Source organism: Corapipo altera, unplaced genomic scaffold, assembly GCF_003945725.1.
Source record: "Corapipo altera isolate COAL_440 unplaced genomic scaffold, ASM394572v1 45, whole genome shotgun sequence".
NCBI lineage: Eukaryota > Metazoa > Chordata > Aves > Passeriformes > Pipridae > Corapipo > Corapipo altera.
This window is the reverse complement of record NW_020884877.1, coordinates 5,620,893-5,646,107: the sequence shown is the minus strand read 5'-3', so window position 1 is coordinate 5,646,107 and position 25,215 is coordinate 5,620,893. Positions and strand designations below refer to the sequence as shown.

General features: G+C 38.9%; 2 protein-coding genes and 2 long non-coding RNA genes across 21 annotated transcripts in view; 2 read left to right on the top strand and 2 right to left on the bottom strand.

The window, feature by feature from the left end:
* ANKRD44 (ankyrin repeat domain 44) overlaps positions 1-21,568 on the top strand; it is a 135,731-nt gene extending 114,163 nt beyond the window's left edge. For 11 of the 16 annotated variants that reach the window (XM_027637419.1, XM_027637416.1, XM_027637415.1 and 8 more), the window contains 11 exons: positions 1,101-1,302; positions 5,012-5,090; positions 6,151-6,268; positions 6,935-7,151; positions 7,856-7,943; positions 9,823-9,906; positions 11,166-11,311; positions 12,150-12,232; positions 13,398-13,480; positions 14,546-14,637; positions 16,849-21,568. In XM_027637419.1, coding sequence (XP_027493220.1) covers positions 1,101-1,302; positions 5,012-5,090; positions 6,151-6,268; positions 6,935-7,151; positions 7,856-7,943; positions 9,823-9,906; positions 11,166-11,311; positions 12,150-12,232; positions 13,398-13,480; positions 14,546-14,637; positions 16,849-17,114 — 1,458 coding nt within the window. In that variant the 3' untranslated portion in view covers positions 17,115-21,568. Of the gene's footprint in view, positions 1-1,100; positions 1,303-5,011; positions 5,091-6,150; positions 6,269-6,934; positions 7,152-7,855; positions 7,944-9,822; positions 9,907-11,165; positions 11,312-12,149; positions 12,233-13,397; positions 13,481-14,545; positions 14,638-14,947 lie in introns of all 16 variants that reach the window. The other 5 variants (XM_027637424.1, XM_027637423.1, XM_027637420.1 and 2 more) reach the window with 3 other exon arrangements.
* On the bottom strand, positions 1,280-11,157 carry LOC113944374. The gene is made up of 3 exons (XR_003526660.1): positions 10,548-11,157; positions 7,816-7,992; positions 1,280-2,059 (listed from the first exon to the last, which is right to left on the bottom strand). It is a non-coding gene; the product is annotated as an uncharacterized LOC113944374 (long non-coding RNA).
* On the bottom strand, positions 11,322-23,121 carry LOC113944375. 2 transcript variants are annotated; one of them, XR_003526661.1, is made up of 3 exons: positions 23,009-23,121; positions 12,743-12,877; positions 11,322-11,538 (listed from the first exon to the last, which is right to left on the bottom strand). It is a non-coding gene; the product is annotated as an uncharacterized LOC113944375 (long non-coding RNA). The 2 variants fall into 2 exon arrangements; XR_003526662.1 differs by lacking the exon at positions 23,009-23,121 and adding an exon at positions 22,619-22,702.
* Positions 22,459-25,215, top strand: part of PGAP1 (post-GPI attachment to proteins 1) — a 30,573-nt gene continuing 27,816 nt past the window's right edge. For both annotated transcript variants that reach the window (XM_027637425.1, XM_027637427.1), the window contains exon 1: positions 22,459-22,621. In XM_027637425.1, the coding sequence (XP_027493226.1) occupies positions 22,469-22,621 (153 nt within the window). In that variant the 5' untranslated portion in view covers positions 22,459-22,468. The remainder of the gene's footprint in view (positions 22,622-25,215) is intronic.

Genomic DNA, 25,215 nt, shown 5'->3' with positions numbered 1-25,215 from the left:
CAACAGGGTGTGGGAAAGCGTGTTTTTAAACTCCTGAAGTGTTCTGTGAGAGTGCTATGGAAACTGTGGTATCACAACAGAATCTAGCACATGTGGCCTCAGAGATCACAGTAGCTTCTCTCTCCCAAGAGCTCAAGAGTCATGATCCCTTTTTCCAGTTCCCTCTTCCCAATCACAGAATAGTTGAGGTTGACATGGACCTCTGGAGATGCAGTCCCAGCTCTGTGGTAAAAGCAGAATCAGCTAGACCGGATTTTTTCCGGGCTGTGCCCCATCACATTTTGAATATCTCCAGGCATGGAGAGTCCACAGTTTCAACTCTGATAATAGTAATTACATAATCATGCATAAAAAAAAGGGATGTTCTCTGTGAGTCTGCCAGTAAGGAGAGGAGGGCAGTCCCTACAAAGTGAATGAAATATTTCCAGTTTCTGGGGCTAGTCACTGGGTTTTGCAGTGGCAGCTGTGTTTGTGTTGTTGGCTCCAGTGCGACTGTAGGTCTGGAAGTGCATGTACTTGTCACTGTGGTTGTTCTACCAAATGATTCAGCTGGCAGGAATACTCCATGAAGCATCAGCTACAAACAGCAGGTCAAGTTTGTGTTTGTATTTGCACAAAAGTCTGGTTTGAGAATTGCCCTCATTTAGTTGGAGACCAGCACATGTGTCGAATTTAGCAGCCAGTTAGGTGATAATCCATGCAAACTCTGACCAGTATCACTCCAATCAATATAGTTTTTGAAGCAAGTGTTTCCCTGACAGATACTGTAGAATGTGGAAAATTAATTGTTGATTGACCTGTGCTGAACGGGCAATTTATTGCCTGAAACTCCTCGTCTTGGGTTGTATTAGAAGGTTAGAACAAATCAAGAACCATAATTTCTTTCCCTAAACACTAGGAATGTTTTAGTTTCTTGGCAACAGTGTAATTTGGGAAAATCTTTTCAAGTTGAAAAAAGAGTCAGAAGGAATCAAGAAAACCATGTGATTTTTATTGTGTTTAGGAGACAGTGACAAGGAGGGATTTTATTCACAGTTTATATGAAAGGTCTTTGAAAGACAGCAGTTGTGTTCTTTAAATGACACATTTCATCCTTCTAGGCCTATAATGGTCATCATCAAGCCTTGGAGGTACTTCTCCAATCTCTGGTAGATCTGGATATTAAGGATGAGAAGGGACGCACTGCTTTGGACTTGGCTGCATTTAAAGGACATGCAGAGTGTGTGGAAGCTCTCATCAGCCAGGGTGCTTCTGTCACTGTAAAAGACAATGTCACCAAAAGGACCCCCCTCCATGCCTCAGGTGAGTGTGATCTTATGTTACACTTGTGGTATAAACCCTACCACACGGAAGCAGTTATCTTTACCTACCTATTATCACTGTGCACATTTCTAAAAGGAAGGAGATTTTCATATGTACTGAGGACTGATGCTTGTTTTCTGAGGTCCTACAGTTAAACCATTTATCTTCCATTTCATTGGTCTTTTTTTTTCTCTGTCCCTGTGGTTCAGTCCTCCCTCACACAGAATCCCATATTTTCCACACCACTACTGCTCTGCCCTTACCTGCTTGCCTTTTCTTTACCATACCTCTCTGTTACCAACTACACTTTAAGATGTGTGGTGATTCCCTTGTGATGCCTTCTCTTAATGGTTCCTCAGCCAAAAAATCAGGGGAGGAGGGAACACTTGCCTCACGGTTTCTCCTTTGGAAGAAAGGTTGAAAAATACATGTGGGCTCTGATTGGTGATGAAATTATCCTGGTGTTCAAAACTTGCAGCCTTTTGCAGTGGCAACACTGTGGAAATTCACCGCCTCCTCTCAGACCTCCTCCTACTCCTGAGCTTGTGAACTTGCACTTGCTGGGAGCCCGCTCCACTCCTCATGTGTGGGGTGTTTATTATGTAACATGCATAATTAACTGGGAAATGTAGACTTTATTATTTATTTGAAGGTTGTTATTGGATATGTACCTGTCAGGTAAATATCTGGAGGTGCCAAAGGGAACGTGTCTCCTCTGCTGTTCCTGGAGGAGCTCTGTACAGGGTAGCAGTGGCCTCTAGTGGGAAGGAAAATTAATACCACATGGATAATTAATTCAGGACCAGACTTAATTGTCTTTCTGTTTATCTTTTAATCTTGCTTAGATTAAAATGCATATATATCCTCTAGTACCAGTTTATTCTCTGTGTGTGATCATAAAAATATAAAGTCAAAAGGACTATTATCAATGTTGTCTGAAGGAAATACCTTCAGACAACTGCATACTAAAAATGCTTTCTGGCTTCTTCAGTTTTGCATCAGAACTGAGCACATTTCTCCCCATGATAAATACTGATGGTTTAATTAATTTAAATTAATATCAGTGCTACCACAAGACTGAGCTATGTTGTTCAATAGCTTTTCTGTAGTTACTTCAAACATATCTTTTTCTGTTACATCATCACTATAGCAATGATTTGCATTTATTTAAAAATGTGGTTATAGTGACATAAGTTTCTAGTTGTCACAGCTGAAATGTAAGGGCTCTTCAGTACTGGGAAAACTAAATGGTTAGCAGCTCTGACTTGAAATATGAATTTTTTGAATAAATCTGTGGAGTAGAATGGAGTAAATTTGTTGACCAGAAGGTGTTATTTTACTACACACATTTCTTACTTTCATACAAATTCAGACTGTGGGCTTTCCCCCCGATTTTAATATCTTTTTAAATCACCCCCATCACTGTAGTACTGTAGACTTTTCTGGTCTGTGATACTTTTTGCTTCTCAGATTAAGAAACATTTCCAGGGATAAAAATTAAAATGTTCTTTACATCTGCAGTGAAGCAAAATAAGTTAGAGATGTATTAAAAACACCCCCCCCCCCCCCCAAATAATGAAGAAAAAAGGGGAAAAAAATCCTACACCCAGGAGTGAGACACTAAAGAGTACATGTACCTTAAGCAGAAGGGAAAATACTGCAAAAACAGGTTGAATATTTGAACTCTTAGTAAAGGACATTCGTCACCCTCATGAATTGGGAAGCTTTCAACTGTGAGTTAAGTGCACTTTGGGTAAATATCCATTAAGACAACACTTAGAACCTTCCACTCAAGAGCTATGCAGAGCTCTGTGGAAATTAGCTCTGGAGTAAAGCTTCTACCCACAGCTACTATAAACAGCCCCTTGCAACGTGATGATTTTCATGGTGCTGTTTCATAATGATACACTTTGGTGAGGAGTGTTTTAGCAAAAACTGGTGCCACCTGTCGGGAACTCGGCCTGGAGCTGCTGCAGCATTCGGAATGTTGTATTTGCAGTGCAAGTGTAGGAGGTCATGGCATATTTTCAGAAATCGAACAGAATTCTTGCTGAATTAATCCCTCGAGTGACAGTGCACAAAGGGCACTACTTGCACATGCAGTACTGTGCACTGGAAAGAAACAAGAAGGAATGTGTGCCCATCCCCTTAAACTTGTCTACCCTCATTCCTTCTAATTACACCAGCACAATTGCTGAACACAAAGCTGAGGAGATCTGAAGTGGTGAATTGGATGATGGGATTCTCCGGAATTCCGTTCAGTAAAGGGATTTGTGACTTTAGTAGAGAACTCGCCTAATGAAGTGTTTCTTTTTGCTGTCTGTCCTCTTAGGGAATAGGCTTCCTCTGACCTCATAACATGGAGAATTTCCTTCACCTAAATTATATGTTCCCTGTATAATTTTAATACCACCAGCCTGTCCTCTGGCTAGCCTGGGGAATCCATTGCAAATGTTCCCCTAGTGTTAGTGTTGTAGCTCTGTCGGCAAAACTAACATTCCCTGCAGGCTCTGCAATGCTTAGCAATTGCTAGGTCAGCACCTAGGAGTTTCTGTGAGTATCTATTCTAAAACTCGTTTACCAAAATCCTTTTCAGATGTCTTTGTGAACAAGTTAAGATTTCTCTTCCTACTGCTGGAAGAAAGAACAGATCTTTTTTTTTTTTTTTCCCCTCTAAGCCAGTGACTCATCTGCCCTGCAGAACTGTTTACATGTCACGTATATGGCATTACTTAGTGGTAAATAACTAAAAATGTCTTTTAATTTTATGGGTAGAGCAACTAAGACCATTTTTGGATGAATAATTTAAATGTGATGATGTGTGCCCATTTCTCTGCCAGAGTGATGTGACATAGGTGGTGTCCAAGGGTTTTGCCTCAGCCCACAGGGTGTGGGCAGTGTGAATGCATGACTTGGTGTAATAAGAACACCACACGTATCTACTGAGCACAGGAATTGTTTTTCAAAGAAGAAAATACTCGTCTCTTCATTTCATGAAAGGCTGAAGCCTTTAAGCCAACTGACAGACAGATGGGGTTCAGTGTCAAACCCTGCAAAATTAGTAACTCAGAGCTGTTTTCCAGCAGCAATGGGTTACATTAAAAAAAAAACACCAAAAAAAGCCAACCAAAAAAACCCCAAAATAAACTCTATCACCAAAAAACAAAACAAAAATAAACCCCCAAACGTTTTTGGTAAGTATTATTTTTGATAAAATGGAAAAACTCAAAGGGAATTTTAGTCCCTGGTGTTATGTGCTTTCATGAATATGACATTTCTATAGTTGGTCATTCTTTGCAGATGTTTATTTTTTTGATAGCAGTACTGAAGTACTTGCTTGTACAGTGCACATAAAATTAAGGAACCTTGCTGACATACTTCTACTGTGTTCCAAACCTTGTGTGCCTGCTCAGTCTGGGGGATTTTGAAATACTGTCTGGTTTAGTAGAAATCTTCTCAGTAGTGAAAATCATGATTTCTGTTTTACTCATTTGGGATTTTTGTATCTTAAGAGAACTAATCCTTCTCTTACTGAGGTCAGGGAAAAACCAGCTCACCATTTCACTGGCACGAGTGAAATGAATTTAAATGAAAATTGGGAGAATACTGATCTCTTATACTGTGGACTTTTCTGTAAAGAAAATTTTTTATCCATAAGCATTCCAGTGGAAAAGTATCTGAAATTAAACATACTTGTTTTTCTTTACAGTCATTAATGGCCATACACCTTGTCTACGGTTGTTGCTAGAAGTTGCAGACAACCCTGATGTGACAGACGCCAAAGGACAGTAAGTTTTTTTTTTTTTAGCTCTGCAATTCAAATAGCATCTCATATTTCTCAGGAAAAAAAAACTATTTATTTGAAATACTGTATTTCCTGCACTTCTCCTCATAGAATTTGGCAGAGATTACAAAGTATGTATTCAGTTGATCTAAGCCATGTGGAAAGGACTAATCATTAATCTTAGCCTCTGCTTCATAGTTTAAATTTATAGATGTTGAGGACCAGATTCAATAAAAACTAACAAGCCCCTGAGATGTTTCTGTAGAGTCTTTTTCTTTCTAAAATGTTGCTGTTTCAGGGTTTGCATGATATGTTAGGCTGGTGCAGTAGAACATAGTGTTTATTTGAGGTGACACATTCATCGGAGATGTTCCTACAAAAACTTTACAGCTTGTTAAATGACAGTTGCAAAGAGACAATAAAGTGTATTTTTAAAGTGAAAGTGTGAACGGTTTAAAAAATTCATCTGGGTTGTATGGAACATCTTATGCTGTACATATAATGTCTGCACATATAATTTTAAATGGTATTAGTCTTGCCTAAAAATAGAAGGAAAATAAGTCTCTTTCAGTAAAAAATGGAAGATATGTTAGTCCAAAGTTTGGCTTGAATAGTTTCCTTGTGCCCCTTCATCCCCTTTAAGCAATTGTGCAGTTTTGCAGAAGAAATGCTTTAGGTCATTGTCATCTTGGTAACTAGCAGGGACATTCATTCACAAAACTTGGGTGTTGCAAAACTCATGTGTCACCAGAGATGACAATAATTGTGGGTTATTAGGAGAACAGATTGTCTTAACGATGTTACTCTGTAAACTGCTTAAAAATGGGTTTGTTTCTATTTTAGTCGTGGCAGTTGATTGTTAAACATCTTAATAATTTCATACAGAAGATCTTCACTTGGGTGCCATATGGATAAGCATGGTGAAAAAAAAAAGGTTTATGGGTAGGAATGGAGAGAAATGTAGGGCTTCCCGATTTCTCTCTCTGTGTAAGTAAGTAGGGGCATTTATAGTATGACATAGTATGTCATTTTATAGCTGTGACTGGTTTGTTTTTTTTTTCTAGAACTCCACTAATGCTTGCAGTGGCTTATGGGCATGTTGATGCTGTTTCTTTATTACTTGAAAAAGAAGCATCTGTAGATGCAGCTGATCTCCTGGGATGCACAGCTTTACATCGAGGGGTGACTTAATTTTTATGATTCTTAATTATTTGTTTTACTATGACTACAATTCACTCATACATATAGGGATATTTAAATATGGAGAACACTGGAATGGATGATTGGAAACGTGACCAACCATAATCAATGACATAAAAAGCAGGACAGATCTACTCTCAGTAGTGCTCTGCTTTTGACTTTATTTCACATTTGCTTTAATTAATTAGGTGAAATAGTGATTAGACCACTTTTTCTTGGCTCTAGACACTTTATCATAGCAATCATTACTCTTATAACTGAGTACTTAAGAATTCTGAAAATAATTTCTTTAAAAGAACTGGCCAGCTGTTACTTTCATTTTTCTTGCAATGGTATAAGTAGGTAAGCCTTAAGTTTTCTAGAAGCTGTGAAACTTGAGGCAGATCTAATCTTTTCTAGTCTAGCTAGACTAAGATAGATTTCCCTAGCTAAGTCTAGCTTTTTATCCAATGTGAAGCTGATACAAGAGATGATATTTATATAGAATTTTATGATTATTGCAGTGAGCAGTTCAGCAAGTGAGCTGTTATCTCTGCCTGCTGAATCCCATCCAGACCATTTCATGTTCACAGGCATCAATCATATTTCATATTTCCTGGGCAAGAATCTGTATTATGTCAACCTCTTCACTCACTTTTTTGTTATCAGATTATGACTGGGCACGAAGAATGTGTTCAGATGCTGTTAGAGAAAGAAGTCTCTATTCTGTGTAAAGATGCCAGAGGCAGAACACCCCTGCACTTTGCAGCAGCTCGGGGTCACGCCACTTGGCTGAATGAGTTACTGCAGATTGCACTGGCTGAGGAAGACTGCAGTCTGAAAGATAATCAAGGTTACACACCACTGCACTGGGCTTGTTACAATGGTAAGCTTCTCCCTGTGGACTACTGCCAAGTTCAAATGGCGGCCTCAGTTTTAGGGAAACGTTAACAAAGCAGCTTAAGCCTTTCAGGAGCTTGACTTGAAGAGGCAAATTATCTCCCAGAGCTCTGTGTGCTCTCTGTAGGTAGCATTTGCTGTGTGCATCCTTCAGTTCAGAAGCCAGGGAAATTCCAGTGATACCTCCCAGTGACTTTGCAACTCATTTGCTCCAAGTCACAAGAAGGCCGGGTGAAATTCTGGTGTTACTCATGTCAATGATGAAGTTGATTTCTGTGGGACCAGGAATGTTCCTTTAAGGTGTCACCTCCTTATTTATTGATGCAAGTGGCCATGTGAATAGGTGGATATTCTGAACTGATTATTCTAAACGGGATAATCTGAGTTTGTTGCTTAACATAAGAATAAAGCTTCTCAGAATCGTCATTTGGATCATTTGTTGTAAGGCAACATATATTAAAAAGAGACTCTTTCTTTCCTCTTTTTTTCCATAAGTGCTAATAATGGCCTGGATCTATCTTGCTGCTGCCATAAAAAAAAAAAAATCTCCTGTTTTGTTGCATAACAGCTTATTTACACATTGTATTCAACTTTGAACTTAAAGTGTTAAAGTCTAACCTGTATAAACCTAATATAATTAAGTGAATTACCTGCTTTGTGCAACACTGTGAAATATCTGATCTCTTATAGGTCATGAAAACTGCATAGAGGTACTATTGGAACAAAAACTTTTCCACAAATTCTATGGTAATAGCTTCTCTCCATTGCACTGTGCTGTGTAAGTAGAAATCTCCAGTAACAAATGCAGATGTTGCTTTAGGATATGTCTGCAAAAAGTAGCAGTATGAGAAGAAAGTTAGCTTTTTTGAGATTATTTGCATGAGCAAATAGTTTTAAAGCTGACCATAACATTGTCCTTATACTTCTACTTAAAAAGTGGTAGAATAAAGACTATATTTTTTGCATAACCCTCAGCTTTTTGGTAAAATGCTGACTTGTAAGTATATTATCTGTATTTCTGTTCCTTTAGAGTTTCTTCTCCTTTCCTTACAATTACAGACTTAGGCCATTTCTTCACATAGGGTGGAACTTAATAGCTCTTCCACTCTGAGGCCATGGCCTGGGCTATAGTGCCTTGGTCTGTGTAAATATAGCCTTTGGAGGTTCCTTTGAAAAATGCAGTGGCTAAAATAAATTTGTCAGAATGAAGATGATTCTATTTTAGCACAGGAACAAAACCTTAATGAAGGACAACCTTTAAAATGACAATCTGTGTCATGCTAGAATGGTGTTCTGTGCAGGCCATATGTTTTGCAACACATCCTCAGAGAAGTGATTTCCAGTCTGACTTTCTTCATGGTCTTTTTTTTTTCACTTCTGAGATAATCTCATGTCTTGAGGGTTTGGGACTTCTTACCCAGGTCATTGCCAAAGGGATCCATCAGCTTTACAGGCAGACTCTGTATTCAAAGCTCTCAAATTACTTACAAACAACAACAAAGTGTTTGCTATTATGAGTTATGCATGTACTTTAGACACATCCTATTCACAGAAAGCAGTATGTTTTCATGCAGAAAGGGTGCTAATAGAGCAAAACATAATTGCAAATGCATTTTACAAAAAAATGCAAGATTAGTATGTAGGATGTAACGTGCTTATTAAAATGTGTAAACCATCAGAGTAAGGAATTAAGTGCTCTAAAGACAAATGCAAACCTTCCCAAATCCTGCCAATAATTAGAACAACTGTATTCTGTTCTCTGTTCTCTTAGAAGAATGAACGTCTTTCAGAAGTAATGACAGAAGTTATTACTGAGTAGGCTTTCCTTCACATCATTAGGAAGTAGGAAAGTAACTTGTCATGTATCAAACTTTGAAATTATAAAAAGCCAATGTATTAGAGAAATAAAAGCATATTGGAAGCACTGTTTTTACTCCACTTAAAATCCTTTGTGGCTGAAACATAGTATTTTAAATCAGAATTTCTAGTGATGGCTTTGAAAAAAAATTTTCAATGTTTATTTTAAAAGAGTATGCAGTTCTCAAAACTGTTAACATGTGCTTAAATATGTATGTAAATTTAAAATGAAAACAGCTGCTAATGCAATGTGGAAGTGTGTTAGCTATATTTTGTGTCCAGTACTTTTACTGTTCATTTTCATAATGAAATGAGACAATTTAGCAATAATCAGAAAAAGTATTAATTGAATACATCCACCAAATCAAAGTACTAAATGTATGAGTTGGAAGGTATGTGGGTTTCAGTACCTTAAACATTAGAATAAATCTTTCTACATGTAAGTATCAGTGATTGAGTGCTTTCCAGATCCAGGTGTGTTGGACATACAGACTAAGGATTTTAAGATATTAAGGTTTTAGTCCTCGGTTTGTGTTGGGCTTTGAAATTACCTTTATGCATAATGAATTAAGGATCAGCTTTGCTTTAGAGACTGAAATCCATAGTAGCAGATGCAGTCTGGTTAAATGGAAAGATGATGAATATGCAGAAATGTGACTGAAAGCATTAAGACAAAGGCTTGTAGGGTAACTTGGAAATAACCAGTAAAAAATATTAATGGGAAGTGAAGTAAATTAATATTGCAAAGTGAAAAAATATGAAGACTTATTACCTTTTTGAAAATGTATTTTCTTTGGCAGAATCAATGATCATGAAAACTGTGCATCACTACTCATTGGAGCCATCGATGCCAGCATTGTTAATTGTGAAGATGACAAAGGAAGGTAATAGTTTCTTAAAAAAATTGCATTTCATGAATCCATTCAGTATTTTTCATAGTTCTTTCTGAACCCCTGGAACTAATCCTGATCTGTTATGGCTGAGCTAAGACGTGTCATGCTGACTCTTTCAGACAGCAGTTTGCACTGCAGCACAGTTAAATGGTGGCTCACTTGAAGCAAGAATGTGATGAAGTATTCAGTGTCATGGCACACATGAAAAGAAACCCAAAAGAAATAGTATTTTGTTTGTTTAGAACAGCTATGACTATAGGCTGTTTCCCTGAACCTGTTTTCTTTGTTAAATATTTAAACACATTTCTCTTTGCTAAATGAAGTGATACTATTTACATATAGAAAAGTATTTCATTAAAAGTTTTCATGTTATGTTTGCATTCTTAGTGCACACAACTGAAAAATGTGTATGCAGCAAAATAATACTGACACAGCAAGAGCTATGCATTCAGCCAAATCCTTCACTTGTCACATTGATAATCTCCTCATTGTATATAAATATTTAGTAAAATGTCTGAAATTCTAAAAACTATATTCAGTTTTGTTGATTAAAACAAATTTGTTGATTAAAACAAATTTAATACCCTCAGTAATGGTGATTACTTAATCGTGTAAGGGTAAGACCATCTCACCTTTACTGATAAGCAAAACTGAAGTAACACTAAGCTGGGTTGTGTACCAACTGTGTTTTCAATTCTAGTAGTCACACTTCAGACCCAAAATGCCAAAGGGCGACCGCAAACGATTTCTGGTGTCCCAGTCTTGTAGAAACTGATAGCCTTCAAAGTGGATTGTATTCCTTCTGCCTTTTAGAGTAGTGCTGTTCCTGCAGTATCTTTGAATATAACTTAAAATATTTTAGTTTTTTTAAGTAATGGATCTGTTCTTTTCTGATAGTTCTTCCCATCTGAGGCTTATTAAAAAAAAATAAATCACAGGAATAAGAATGAGGGATTGTACTGCTTTTCGTGTTAGGCAGTATGTTCTGTTAAAATAAATATGCTGCTAATATGAGATTCTTCACAGTGTCTTATCTCTAAACTGTTATATCCACCTTCCTGCTTCCCAGGACAGAGACTGTAAATATTATTTAACTTACTTAAGGTGCTGCTACTATAACTTGCTCCAGGTGATAACTTTAAGTTTCGCAGGAAAAAAAAAAATTTGCACTTTGTGGTTTTTGGGAAAGTGGGCACACGTGACTCTCGTGATTCTTTAGCAAAAGCTGTGGCCGTGTTCCTTTCCCCCAGAACGCCCCTTCACGCCGCAGCCTTCGCCGATCACGTGGAGTGCCTCCAGCTCCTCCTGAGCCACAGCGCACAAGTGAACGCTGCGGATCACGCGGGGAAAACCCCGCTCATGATGGCAGCTCAGAACGGCCACGTAGGGGCTGTAGGTAAGGACATCCCTGCCTCTCACAGTCCTGAAGGGAGAGTGCTACTGCAGTTACTATCCCAAATGAGTCATCCTTTTTATCCTGTGAAAACTAAGAGAGGAAAATAAATTAATATGCTTCTGTATGAAGCTACCTTTACACCTCTAAAAAAAGTACTTTTTCTTCTCAGCGGCCTTGGTGAACATTTGCAATAACAAATTTGAGTCTTATTTCCTCCCAAGATCACACTGTAAAGAGCACAAGGGGAGTAGGAATTCTATTCTCCTGTTTGCTTCCTTGATTTTATAGAGCAGTAAAGCTGCATGTGTGAAAAGGATTGTGTAAACTTTTTCTGTCCTCTATTATAGGAAGCCCTGTTTTTGAAATGGCAGCTATCAGCAGCTGCTTTTCCCGGGCTAGACTATGTGCTATAGGCATACAGATTTGGGACCTATTGTCTTTGGAGTATTCCCTTTTCTCTAGCTTCAACAGCACAGGCTGCACCCCAAATTCTTTATATCCACTTAGTCCTCTCAGAGCAGGATTCACAGTTGTTCTCAGCAGAAGGTGATTCAGGCAAAACTTGCTGATCTGCAAATAGGGAAGTTCATAAATAAATTAAAATTAATATACGTTTGACAGTTTGGGGCACAGTGAATAAGCTGTTAGCTCTGACTTTGCTTGCTGAGTAACTGCACAAGATCAGTCTGTTCTTATTCACTAATTTCACTCCATGTTATAAAGCTTAATTGATTAGCATGTATGCACACATATATTGAAATAGTAATGTTTTTTCTTCTGTTTTGACATGTTCATCTGCCCATTGGGTTTGTTCATTGATTTCTACTCCATACCTTAGACTTTTTGGTGAACATTGCCAAGGCTGACCTGACATTAAAAGATAAGGAGTCAAATACATCTTTGCACTTGGCTAGCAGTAAAGTAAGTTGAAGACCTCTCAATGCTTTTTGCTCATCACAATCTGTGTGAATGTATATGTGTGTTTATGCTCCCAAGTTTTTTTCTGCAATGGAAATGTGGTGGCCAAACTTGTCATGAGAAAGGGAACTTGTTCCAAGCTTTCTCTCAAGCCTGTTTCGAAGTTTGGGAGAAACAGGGATACCTCTTACAGCAACTGAAACATAAGCAAGTGACACTAAGAGAAGTAAAGGAAACCCTGTAAGATTTTACCAGATAATCTCAGTGTAAAATAGCTTAACAGGTTTGGTAGCAAAATAAAAATAGAAGTATTTTTTCTTATTCTCCAATTTCTGTGGAAGGAACCCAAAATTTTCCCTTGACGGAGTAGCAGTAAAACCAGAGGCATTGATTAGACTGGTGGTGGTGTCTTTTCCTACCCCCTCTTTCTCTTAATTCCAGTTGCTACTGCTGTTTCTGCAAGAAAAAATGCCCACAGGATTCCCTCTCCTGGGCCTTTTCTTTTGCTCCTACCCACAGATTGGATTCCAGTTTGATTGTATTATTCCAGCTTCTGGAGACACATGAGCCTTTGCTGAATTCTCAAGGTCCTTCAGGCCAAGGTTCCACCTGCCAGGACTGTAGGCTCAGCATCTGCAACTTGCTGTGCTGAAACAAGATCAGAAATAAGGCCTGGATCAGTGTTATTCCCAAAGATTCATTGTTAGAGCTCTATCACACTGACAGGGTTTTGTAGTAGCTTATTAATAATACAGAAAGGCATTTAAAGACTCAGCGCATTACTGCTTTCTGAGATGAAACCATTCTATGTCACTAGATAGTTCTGATAAATTAGCCACTGAATGCTCTCTCAAGAAAAACAGCAGTACTCTCTGAAAGCTGAGGAAATGAATTCATATTTAATGAATGAAGTGTTGGAAGACAGGTGAATGTGTAATTTTCTGAATGTGCTAAAACATCCCAGCCATGGCGGTTCAAAAATAGTATTTTAAGGCTCCTATAGTTCACCTTCTGCACAATCTTACTGAGCAGCATGTTTTGTATTTCAAATTGAGTTATTAAATTTCACTTTTATTATGTAACATTTTATTATGTAACATTTCTTTTGCCTCAATTTCAAAATCCTCAGTGAATTAACGCTATATTGGGTTTTTTTCCCTGATTACAGGGTCATGAAAAATGTGCCTTGTTAATACTTGACAAGATACAAGAACAGAGCCTTATTAATGCAAAAAATAATGCATTGCAGACGTAAGTATAGCCTAATCCTCTCAAGTTCAGTTGATTTACGACAAGATTCCAATTTAGCATTTCAAATTCATGTCTCAGATTTTTTCATAGAACAGTAAAGTTAATTTCTAATCTTTTTGAATGCATTCCCTTAAAAAAGACCAGAATTGTATTGCATTTTGTCTTTTAATTTTGATTCTATTGATGTCAATTCTATACATGATCTGGTGGAAAAAATTATATGAAGTCATTTATTTGACGACTATATCAAAATGTCTGTTAATCACGTGAATGCGTAACTATACATCTGACATTTTCTAGCTTTTTGAGCTTCACCTTAAATTGAAATAATTTATTTAGACTTAAGGTGGTACATTTAATTTCCAGAGAGTTTTTTAGGTGATACTGTACGTGTAACTCCTGTCCATAGCACACATTATCAGCTGCAGCTGTTTGACCTGCACGGGGGAATCCCACTGCAGGAGATTCAACCTGGAGTTCAGGTGGCAGATGATCTCGTGCTTGCAGAAGAATTCATTCTGTCTTAGCCCATTTTACCCTCTTCCAATATGAAAATGTTTTTCCTGTCCCGTTAATGTCCCCAAACAGGAGCACTGGGTGTTGGGCCAGGAAAGGAGAAAAACAGTGGTTACTTTTAATTTCCAGCTGCTCTGCAATAACAGAGATTAACAATCGAATATTCAAGGATAAAAAGGCAATACAATGATTCTGAACAGTCTGTAGTAGCCAGAATTAGGGATGGAACACAGGTATTTCTTCAGCCTTAGATTCATTTTCCTTTTAAATGTCAATTGTGTGCTGCAAACAGTGCAAAAATATGAACTTTTAAAAGAAAGGCTTTAGATTTTAGCCATCTTTGTGTGGTTGCACATATGTTTTATAGATATGGTATAAGATGATTATTTCAAAGGCTGCAATATAATTTAGCGTCTACAATATAATTCTAATGATCCCAGGAAGGAAAACATTCTCTTTCAGATGCTGGGTATACTTTAAGCATTACCTAACTTTGTTTAGAAAATCTGTTTTAAATTGAACTTGAATTTAGTTGTTATGTTTTTGTAGACCTCTCCATATTGCTGCACGAAACGGCTTAAAGATGGTGGTTGAAGAATTGCTGGCCAAAGGGGCATGTGTCCTAGCAGTAGATGAAAATGGTAAGTAAATAATATACTTTGACAGTCTTCAGTAGGACCCACCAGGTAATTTTACAACAGACCGAAGCAATAGACTTAAAAGGTGATGATAGACTTCACTGATGCTTTTATCCTTCCAAGAACAGACAATGAGTTGTGTGAGTACCTATTTAAAAACATAAAAAAGATACTATTTATTTTTCTTTAATATAAAAATGTATTCTAAACATCACAGTGGTCCCTTTTACTGTTCATTTTGCATGTACTGTCAACAGCTAGTCTTTTTTAATGCTTGAGTGCAGTGGTAACTTGAATTTCCTAAACATGCAAGTGGCACCGGATAATTCTGACGCCTTGCAGAAGAATTAAGGATTATGCATTCAATCAGCGCATGTTTTAATGGGTAGGAAGAAAACCATCAACATATGTTTGAGTGTGTCCCAGTTCATTCTGAGATCAAACCTTGTGCTTGCCATTTATCTGACCTAATCCAAGATGCAATTAAATTACTGTAGCTCATAAAATACATGATTAGTTAATGAATTTAATAATTTTGTTTCAGACTTCAGTGAAGTCCTTCCCTAAACATTATAAAGCCTATAGAGAGATGTGAGTCTAAAATTATAATTTAAAAAAATATCCTCCTGAAATAAGTTGGTCTTTCTTACAATACTAACTTAATGTCATTAATGTAACAATTTGGTACCTCCATCTTTCCATATCTGTAAAGTAACAATAATAATACTCACCTATCATTGCAAGACATTTGAAATCTATGGATGAAAAGAACTGAGTGGTGAGTATTTACTATAAACTAAATGCCATCTAGCTATACTTGCATGAATGAGTTCCACTGAAGTCATCTGACCCTAACCTCATTGTGGAGATAGGGAACAGAAAAAGCAACCAGGCTAGGTTCTAATAACAGTTTTTATCCTTAAAAGTGTACATACAGATCCAGCTAATTTGTATGTAGGTAAGAAATGAAAATGAAGTTCAAATTTTATACACATTTAGTTTTTCTAATTGTAGTTGTTTCTAGGAACAAGTTTAAAACAGAGCCATTTTACGCAGTTTAAAACAGAAACATTTAAGTACAATCTTTGTGTAAGTACAGCTCTGAAGAATATTAATGCTTGGAACTCAGTGGAAGAAGAAATACATTGACTGCAGTCAGTGCTTAACTGTGCACAGAACTGTACTCTTGTTTTCCCACCAAATTCATGTATGCTTCAGGTGCTCTTGGATTACTTGAAGCAGCAGGTACCAGTAATGGTCACTGCCTCAGATTACTCGTGCTGCAGCACTTAAGATTTAGCCAGCTGCCAAAGAATTTGTCAGCTCTGACCATAAAGGAGGATTTGTTGGAAAGTGCTGGAGTACTGCACAGTAGCCTGTAAAATGTACAGACAGCAAGTGTAACGAGCACAGTGGCTTCCAAGGTTTCGGGTACGTGAAGAACTGCTTTAGGGGCAGCCCTTGGACAGGAGCCAAGTTAAACTGCAGTGAAGACAAGCTTCTAATAGCTCCCCAGTCCTTCAATTTACTGACACTGAAATAATATTAGCTTTGTATTTAAAGTGTCATGTATTTTAAATGCCATGCTTGCTGAATACAGCAATTAATTCTTCTAACACAATGTAAATTTGGGTAACTAAGCATCCATGTAGTCATACCTGCTATCCATGTACCCTGTGCGCTGGTCTAATTCTTTTATAACTTAATTCCTAAATAAACTACTCTCCGAGTTGAGTAGATACTCAGCTGATCAGTCTTTTAAAATCATTTGCTTATTAAATCAAAATATTTTTAAACCAATGTCTTTTATGTTCTAATGGAAGTCGTTGTTCTCAGAATGAGACTCATTCATACGCACAGAAACTGAAGCCAGTTTCTGTCCCTGTTGCTGTAACCCCCCGTGTTCTGTATTCACCATACTGTCCGTGCTGTAGAATTGTGTTTAGCAAGTGCTTTTATTCAAATCGTGAAGTCTGTTTGCCTGGTTTTAAAAAAACAGTGCTTGTTGTGGTCCCGGTGATTTAAATGCCCCCCCAGAGTGTGTATGTTCCCAGCATGTCTAATGTGAAATGAGTAACACCCCTGTTGCCTGGCATGACTGTAACCGGCCGTACATCTCCCGCTCCGATGTCCCTAGAGATGTATCTGAGGAATGCTCGGTGCTGCCCCCGGTAGCTCAGTACTAACCATTGCCTTGTCTGCGTTTGTGCCCAGGTCATACGCCAGCCCTGGCTTGTGCTCCTAACAAAGACGTGGCTGACTGCCTGGCACTCATTTTGGCTACCATGATGCCTTTTTCTCCTTCCAGTTCAGTGACGGCTTTCAACTTCGCTTGTTTTAAAAAAGACAATTTGGGCAGGACACATCTCTGCGATGGCTCCAGTATGGGTAGCATTAACTCTTTCAATAAGCCCTTGAGTAATAACGTAGGAACAGAGGATGGGTACAATGAAAATGATTCGGATTCTGAAACGTTTTGACTCATTGGTATTCAAAAACTTCTTTTCGTTATTATTTAATTTCAGCTTTATTTTTTGTCTTTTTAAAAAGCTTAAATCTCACAACTGTATTCTTAACTATTATTCTTGACAAGTAGGTATTGAAAGATTTGTAGTGTTGATGAGAATCAAGCCTTCAAATAACAAAATTAGAGGGATTTACTGGAACATATTCCCATTAGTGTTCTGCAGCTTTTCAGTTTCCTGATGTTTTCTTTAGGCCCAAAGTGCCCCTGTGGAAAGTCTCTACCTCTTATTTTAAGTAGAAAAAGAGAAAATGCCTTTTTTTCTTTTTGACAGCACAAATAAACAGGGAACTGTTTGTGAAGAATTCTTTCATGTTTTAGCTGTACCTTTAGTACACAAACATATTTCCAGAGTAGCCTTCAAAGATTAGAGCATCACCCCCTTCCTACGTTTGTCTGTTTCCTGCTTCCAGGGGCTCTGTTAATTAGATAATTTTTTTTATACAAACCAAAGGTAAACTTGTAATCTTAAAACTGCCTGTATTACTTTTCTACAGGAAATGAAACCTTTTACATTCTGCCTGTATTAAGCACTTAAACATACAGAAGGCACTTTTTACAGTTCTTAGTTGCAGCACACAATTAAAAAAATGTAGTTGTTAACTCTTAAGGCCAAATTCTATTCATCTCACCATATTTTCCCATGGACACAACTTGTGTAAAATGAAAGTCACTTGGCCCTTAATTTTTTTTTCAATTCAGCACAAACGTGTATGGTTTATTTGCACTACAGAATTAGGGTCATTAGATGTTTCTGTCACCTGAGCCATTAATCATGATTCCAGTATCAGAAAAAAAAAGGGGGAGGGGGGAGAAATCAAGTGTAGACAAATGTGTATGTAAAAGTTTATAATGACTTGCCAACTTAAATGGATTTTTTGTTCCTTTTCTATGGTTAAATAACTTATTTTTACTGTAAACAGCATCAACTTTTAAAATACTTTTGCCATGTTTGGATTAACAGAGCAAAGGTAAAGCAATGAAAGCGTAACACCAAAAGTTGAAATACCAAACACCAGAAAACATAGCAGTGTACTGTGCAGGGGATCAGAGATAACATGCTAAAAAGCCTATTGTCACCAGCTTTTAAAGCAATGTCAACTTTGTGAATATGTTTACTCCTTTTGCCAAAGTTTCTAGGTCAAATGGACCACAACCCTCCTCTGCAACAGATGTACAAAAGGAAGAATGAGACTTTGTAAACAAAAACAAAAAAACCCAAACAAAAAGTTATCCTGAACTAACCAGCTGTACCAAGAGGACCAAAATGCTTCAGTAATTAAATTGAAGACTTTGCTACTTTTATTTTTTTCTTCAAATGTGAGTGACATAATGAAGTATTTTTTCCTAAACCATAAAAATATAAACTTTTGAGGTAATTAGTAGTCTTGAGTGAATTTTACATTTTATGACGCAGGTTTCAAGTTGACATTTTTAACTGATGTGTTGACCACAGGTGGGTTTTTTTTTTTTCCAGACTAAAAAATATGTTCATATGCTTTTAATGTAAATGTTTTTCTATTTATTTGAAATGAAACAAATGCCCAGGAAAAATAACTATGGCTTGTTCTCCTAGTTAGCATTTATGCATACTGTTTGGCATGGTGTGAAACAAAATGTGAATCTAGGCAAGAGTGACGGCCTGAGTAGCAAAAGTCAGAGTGGATGCACTTTGGGAGAGTGCCCATCTTCTTGTGTGGAATGCAAAGGTTGGGTCCACAGGCTTTGCTGGTAAAAAGCAGAAAGCAAAACACCTTCCCCTGTTTAAAGAGCGTAAGAAAGGGATCCAGCCCCTTGCCAGAGAGGTGAGAAGACACTGTAGAGCTGCAGTAGAGGGGAAAAGGTAGCACAGCATGGAGCCGAGGTGTTAACATTCCTGTGATTCACGCTCAGGTTGTCTGCAGGCCCAGTCTGTGCTGGGAAAGTGAGGTGAGCTTCCTTGGTGCTTGCTTTTGGCAGTGGAAATGGAAAGGAAGGGCTTTTATTTTGGTTGCGATATTTTTAGCCGTGTTCCGCTTCATTGTTAAAAATCTATTGGCAGATTTCAGTTCCTTAATTAGGAATGAAAATTTATATATTAATTTTATTTTGCCTTGTGAAAATTAAATATTTTTCCTTGAACGTTAACAATTTTCCAAAGTTTTCAACAAAAAAAATGACAAGGGTAGTGTCTCTTTCCTCTCAACTCTATAGTTTCTGCAGTAGAATGACAGATCACCTGAAACTCTGGTTTTCTCCTCAGAAATAGCACAAAATAACATTTTAATGATTGATTTTTCTCAACAGTTTTCCTTTTTAAAGTTGCAGAATAGCAATAACCACCTTACTTTAAGCACTGAAAATAAGAGGAGAGATCAATCATTAAAGTTTTCAGTGGTGCTTGTTCCAAAATAAATAGGAGTCCCAGATTTTGGATTCTTTATGTGAAATGATGGCATTGAAAACAAACAAATGGGAAATAGTTGCCACTTGTCTAACAGCAGGATTCTTATTTTAAGCAGAAATGTAGGGAGGCTCCTTGGCAAGATTAGCCATGTCTTACCCTGAAATATAGAAAATTACCCCATCATGCATTAAATTACTTCATTAGGAGGAAACCAGCACTCTTTACAAAGAGTTCTTACATTATTTTAAGTATCAATTTAAAAAGTTTCAGTATTTTTACTTGCTACCAGACAGAGTTAGGGAAATTACTTCTCTTTGCAATACCTCATAACTCTGGTAATCGTGTAGTGCAACAGCTCCTGCCTCTTAGTGATGGACACAGCATCCCAGTAGCAGAGGTGAATTATGCTGATCCTTCTAGGAACCAAACCTAACCTTTACCCATTAAACTCTTCTATAAACTAACAGTGCTGTCAGTATGCACTATTCCAAAAATCATTGGAACATACGCTGTGTTCGCCCCTTGAGGGTATTGCAAATGTGTTTTGAGTGTGCTGTATTGAGGAGGAAATCTGCCACGGGCGAGACACTTGGAAGTTCTCAGTGCTGGCCTGTCCCATGTCTCACGTGAGTCACCGGAATCCCTTTTTTTTTTATGTATGCTAGTACATTAATCTGTAATTTATCACATGTAGAAACATATGTGTAATTTAGGGCAGGTATTTAAGCATGGGAGTAATTTTACTCTTGTAAATAGTCTCCTTGCCTTTCTGTGGACTTTTTTTACAAGAGTAATCATACATAATTGTTGCACTTAACCCTGGATCCTGCAATTTACAGTACATGGACAACTTTTTTGTCTGCACCAAGCAAAGGGTATTTGGGGAGGGGCAGCTGCCTGCCCAGGTGTATTAGCAGGATCGTTTCATCCTGTATTTTAACCACAGCTGCAGGTGAAATCCATAGCAGGATGGGGTCCCAAGTCTCTCTCATAAATACTGAGTTACAACCTCCGGACTGCCTGAAATTGCTGTGAAATAGCTCAGGGGATTTCTGTTCATCGCTATTAAAAGGGCACCATAATGTGTTTGGTACTTTTATGCAGTAAACAACTGCCAGGTTATTGAATTAGAACAAACACATGAAATGAATTGTTTATCCATTGTACTGTTGAGAAACTTGGTTATGTATCTTGAGAATGATTTAAAAAAAAAAATTGTGATTTTTATTCTTAGTCATGTAAGAAATATTAGAGTGCCTTTTTATATTTGTGTATAATGGAAATGTTTTGTGAAACTTGTCTTTTTTTTTTTCATTTGAGTGTTACAAAAGCAATATATTACCAGTAAATTTTCATTTCAGACCTTCTTTGAATGTATAAAGTGTTTCTTCTTTTCATATGTTCTACCTGCATTGAAATGAAAATTAATATGCTAAATTTCTATAGGAATAATGTATAATTTTTGCAGTGCTGAAAATGCTTTCTTATTACACAAAAATTAAACCTTAGGTCAGTGTTATAGGAAAGGGCGTTTTAAACTGGTGACAATCTGAGTGTGTGTATAAAATGTAATTTTATGCGTTTCTTATGCAGTGATCTACATATTAAAGCCAATATCTTATGTTTTGTAGGTTTTGTCTTATATTTTATGCTTTAGCATGTGCAATATATCTTTACAAACCATGGTGATACGCATCTGGTGCCAGTGTTATATTTTGCATAACATTTGTAATAAACAATATAAAATATTGTTTGATGGTTTCAGTGGGGTTTTGTCGGTATTGTTTGCTTTTGTAAATTGAAGTTTAAGGATTTGGGTAAATGTCACATATAAAATGAGGAAAAAAGTTAATTCGGTGAATGACTTGGAATTCAACCTGAATCTTCTCAAGCACAGTTTAATAACTTTTTCAACTACTGAATGCTGTATTAATGTAATAAAGAACCCTAACTGTAAACTACTCTTGCAATGCATTCAGATGGTTATTTTTACAAATAAAAATGGTACAAATACTGTTGGAAAACTGAGTAAATTTTGTTTCTTTTAACGGGGAAGGTGAAGAGGGAGGCTTAAGTATTTAGCAGTGAAGATGAAAATGCAACTATGTGCGTAGGCACTTTGTACTTCCCTTGTATGTAAATACTCCATGCCTTAGGAAGCTGATTTTTGTATTGCTTCCTCTGTAGATTGGGTGGCAGGAGCAATAACTTTTTTTGGGGGGGGATCAGTTAGTAAGTGCCTTATTATTGTGTTTTCCTGGTGAGCAATATCAGCAGTCCTGGGTGTGCCCTGCAGCGGGCTGGGGCAGCAGTTCCACAGGGAATAAAATGCAGCAGAGTGCCTAAAGCTAGTTAAAGATAGATACGAAGGTGTTAAATGTACCTAAATTAAAGCAAACAACACCCCCCCACACCAAAAAAAAAAAAAAAAAAAAGGAAAAAAAACCAACACCAGTAACCACCATCAACCACGCCTTTTACGTCGTGAGTGCCGGAGGCTTTATGGACGTTTATCACTGAACTGGGGTGCTTCGTACTCTCACCAGGGCAGGGTCCGTAGGAGCACCTGCCCGGCGCTTTGCGGGTTTACTTTCGGCCAGGTGAGCTGAGGGGGACGAGGGCAGAACACCCCTCACAGCCCCAGCCCGGCCGGACGCGGCGAAGCGGCGCCGCCGCAGCGCTGACCCGCCCTCCCCATCATGGCGGACACACCTCCCCCGCGAGCCGCGACATGGCGGGCGGGCCCCTCAGCCCAGCGCCCGCCCGACCTCCCCAACATGGCGGCCGCCCCCGGCGCTGGCCAGGTTGTGGGGACCCCGCCCGCCCGCTCCGCCTCCGGGCGGTGGCGCTCCCGGCCCGCCCCGCCCCGCCGTGCCTGTGCGCGGGCAGCCCGCGGAGAGCAGCGCTCCGCTCCGCGGGGCGCCATGGGGCGGGCTGGCCGCCGGCTGCCCGCGCTGGCAGCGCTCTTCTACGGGGCGCTGGCGGCGCTGGTGCTGCTGGGGGTGCGGGACGTGCTGTTCCTCTACGAGGAGAACCGGTGCAGCATGACCTACATGTACGAGTACCCCGAGTACCTGGTGAGTGCGGCGGCGTGTAACAGGTGGGACCCGCCGCGCCCGGGGCGTCGCCATCCGCCCCGCCGCGGCCGGAGCCGGGAGCCGGGAGGAGCCGGAGCCTGAGGCACAGCCCTGCCGCGCTCCCCGCGGGAAGGGAGAACTGCCCCAGCTCGGCGCTTCGCTGACGAGCCGAGGCGGCCCCTGCGGGGCGGCGAGCGCTGAATGGGGCGCGGGCAGTGCGGGGATGGTGAGGGGTCCATGTGCTGGCAGCAGGCGCTGCTGTGCCCGCGTCGTGTGGCGGTGCCTCTCGGGAGATGCCGGTGGGAAGAGCTGCCCACCTGTAACCAGCGGGGTTTCGTACTGGTACAAAACCTTCCTGCATTCTAACCTGCAAATGCCTGTAGTTACCTGTAGCCGCGGTAAAACCCGTCAGGAGCTCATCCAAGCGCTGGCAAAGGAAGAGGCTGGGCCAGCTCCTCTGACAGCACTCACAGCACTGACAGTGCCCAGGAGGCCGAGCCTTGCACTTCTTGGCCCTCTTCGTCACTTTGTGGTGTGAAGCAATTAATGTGTCAAGAAAGCACAAAACGGAGGTTTGAATATAAGTGTATTTCTCAAGGTAGTGAACAGTAGAGCAAAATCCTCTCTGTGAGCACTTCAGAGGTGGCATGTCCTGCAATGTATGAGAGAAGTTGTAAATCTCTCTGTTTTGCTAACAGAGAGAAGTCTGTTTGAAAACCTGGGACCAGTTTGAGAGAGGGAGCTGCTGCTGTTTTCCAGACATGGTATTCTGACTTAATAGTGGGAGGATGTAAATATTTATTTAAATATTTATTTGTAGGTTTGCTGATAATGCTGCATGCAGTTGCTTAGAAAACAGTTTCTCTTTCTAATAATAGTTCTTACCGCAGCATTTAAAAAGCATTATTAAAAGCATAATTTGTTGACTTCTAAACATTCATTTAATATTATCTAAGATCTATGTTGGAAAAAGTACAAAGTATTCTAAATAATACTCCAATCTGAAGTAAGTTGCAAGCTGGCTTACGTAGTAAAGAAGATCTAAAAGCAAAACTTTAGTACCTAAGTTGTTAATGAAGCAGAAAGTTAACTTTTGGATCTGTTAACCTTCATTTGCTAACCTCGGCATAGTCATGTTAGCCTACAAAAGAGAAACTTGGTATAGCTACAAGAGCTGTTTTGTCAGTGCTGTAGGACAAACTCGTTTAAGCAGTTATGAATACTTAAATATTGCGCGACGAGTTTTCAGATCTCCTAGCAGCCAAAACCTACTTCAGCTTCAATCTGAAGCCAACCAACAGAAAGTTACTAGCAAAATCTGTGTCATGTTATTGGCGGTTGTCTGAAATTCTTGTCAGCCACCACGTCTTTTGTATTTACTCATTATGTCAGGGCTTAAACAAAGCATCTTTAGGCAGCTGTTGTGCTGGTAAGGAGTGAAAGGCTTAAAGGTAAGCAGGAGCTCCATGCAGGTGATGCAGAGTCACCACTGGCTGTTTTGTCTCCCGGAATTTCTCTTTCCTGAATAATCACTGTGTAGAAAACAGTACCTTGGGCTGGGGGAGAAATTGTGAACTGGTTTGGGTTTGCTAAGGCATTATACTTTTCAAGCACCTCTTTACTGTTGGAGCCGTTGTGTTTGATTTTTCATGTCTTTATAGTGCTGGCTTTGGTAGGAAATCACAGGGTAGGAGTTTCAGGTAGGAGGTACCTGTCCTTGCTTCCGGATTGGTATCACATTACAAAACAAAGAGCTACTTGAACACTTAAAGAAGAAGTCTCATTTCTTTTGTGTCTGTCAGTGTGGGTTAGCTCACAGTCAGCCTAATGCTAAGGAATGGAATCACGTTAGATTTTCTTTTTTGTACTGAATGATCTTTTTTTGTATGAGTTGTAGAATTGCAGTACTTGAATTTAATGTGTGCTTGTCCTGTTCAGCTATACTTGGTAAGAGCTTCAGAAGTTAGTAATGAGGACTTTTTCACATAAGCCTAATTTCTTTGGAAACCAGGGTGAAAAAATGAAGCCTACATTGACATTGTAAAAAGTTATTGTAGCTGGCTACTACCTATTGCATAAACCATGTCTTGGGAATTCAGAATTTAAATCCACTGTCATGAAACATGAAGGTCTCTTTTCCTTTGGAGTTATGCATTGCCATTTTGTTTATAATATTTGAGCACTGTAATTTACTAAACCCCCCCTTCAGTATTTTGGTAGTACAGTTCTCATGGGGTGTGTGGGTTTTTGCTTTTGACATTGACTCGGAGAAGGACAGCTTGTGAATTTTGTGTTACGTAAAAATTTTTGAAAAGACAATGAACCAGGAAGATATTGTGGAAGAGCAGTTGGTTTGATCTGCCAGGAAGTCATATAAGCATATCTCGATGGCACTCTCAGTTCAGTAATGGAAACTGATGAAGTTTTTTTTTGCATCATTTTGAAAGTCTTTGAAAAAGGAGCAGCATGAAGGAATGATAATGGGGCAATGAGGTCAGTGAAGTTGGAAAGGCAAGATGATGAAGAAAAGGAAAAAAGGCCATTGAAAGGATGATCTGAAGACATAAACCCTGAATGAAGCTTAACCTTTTTTG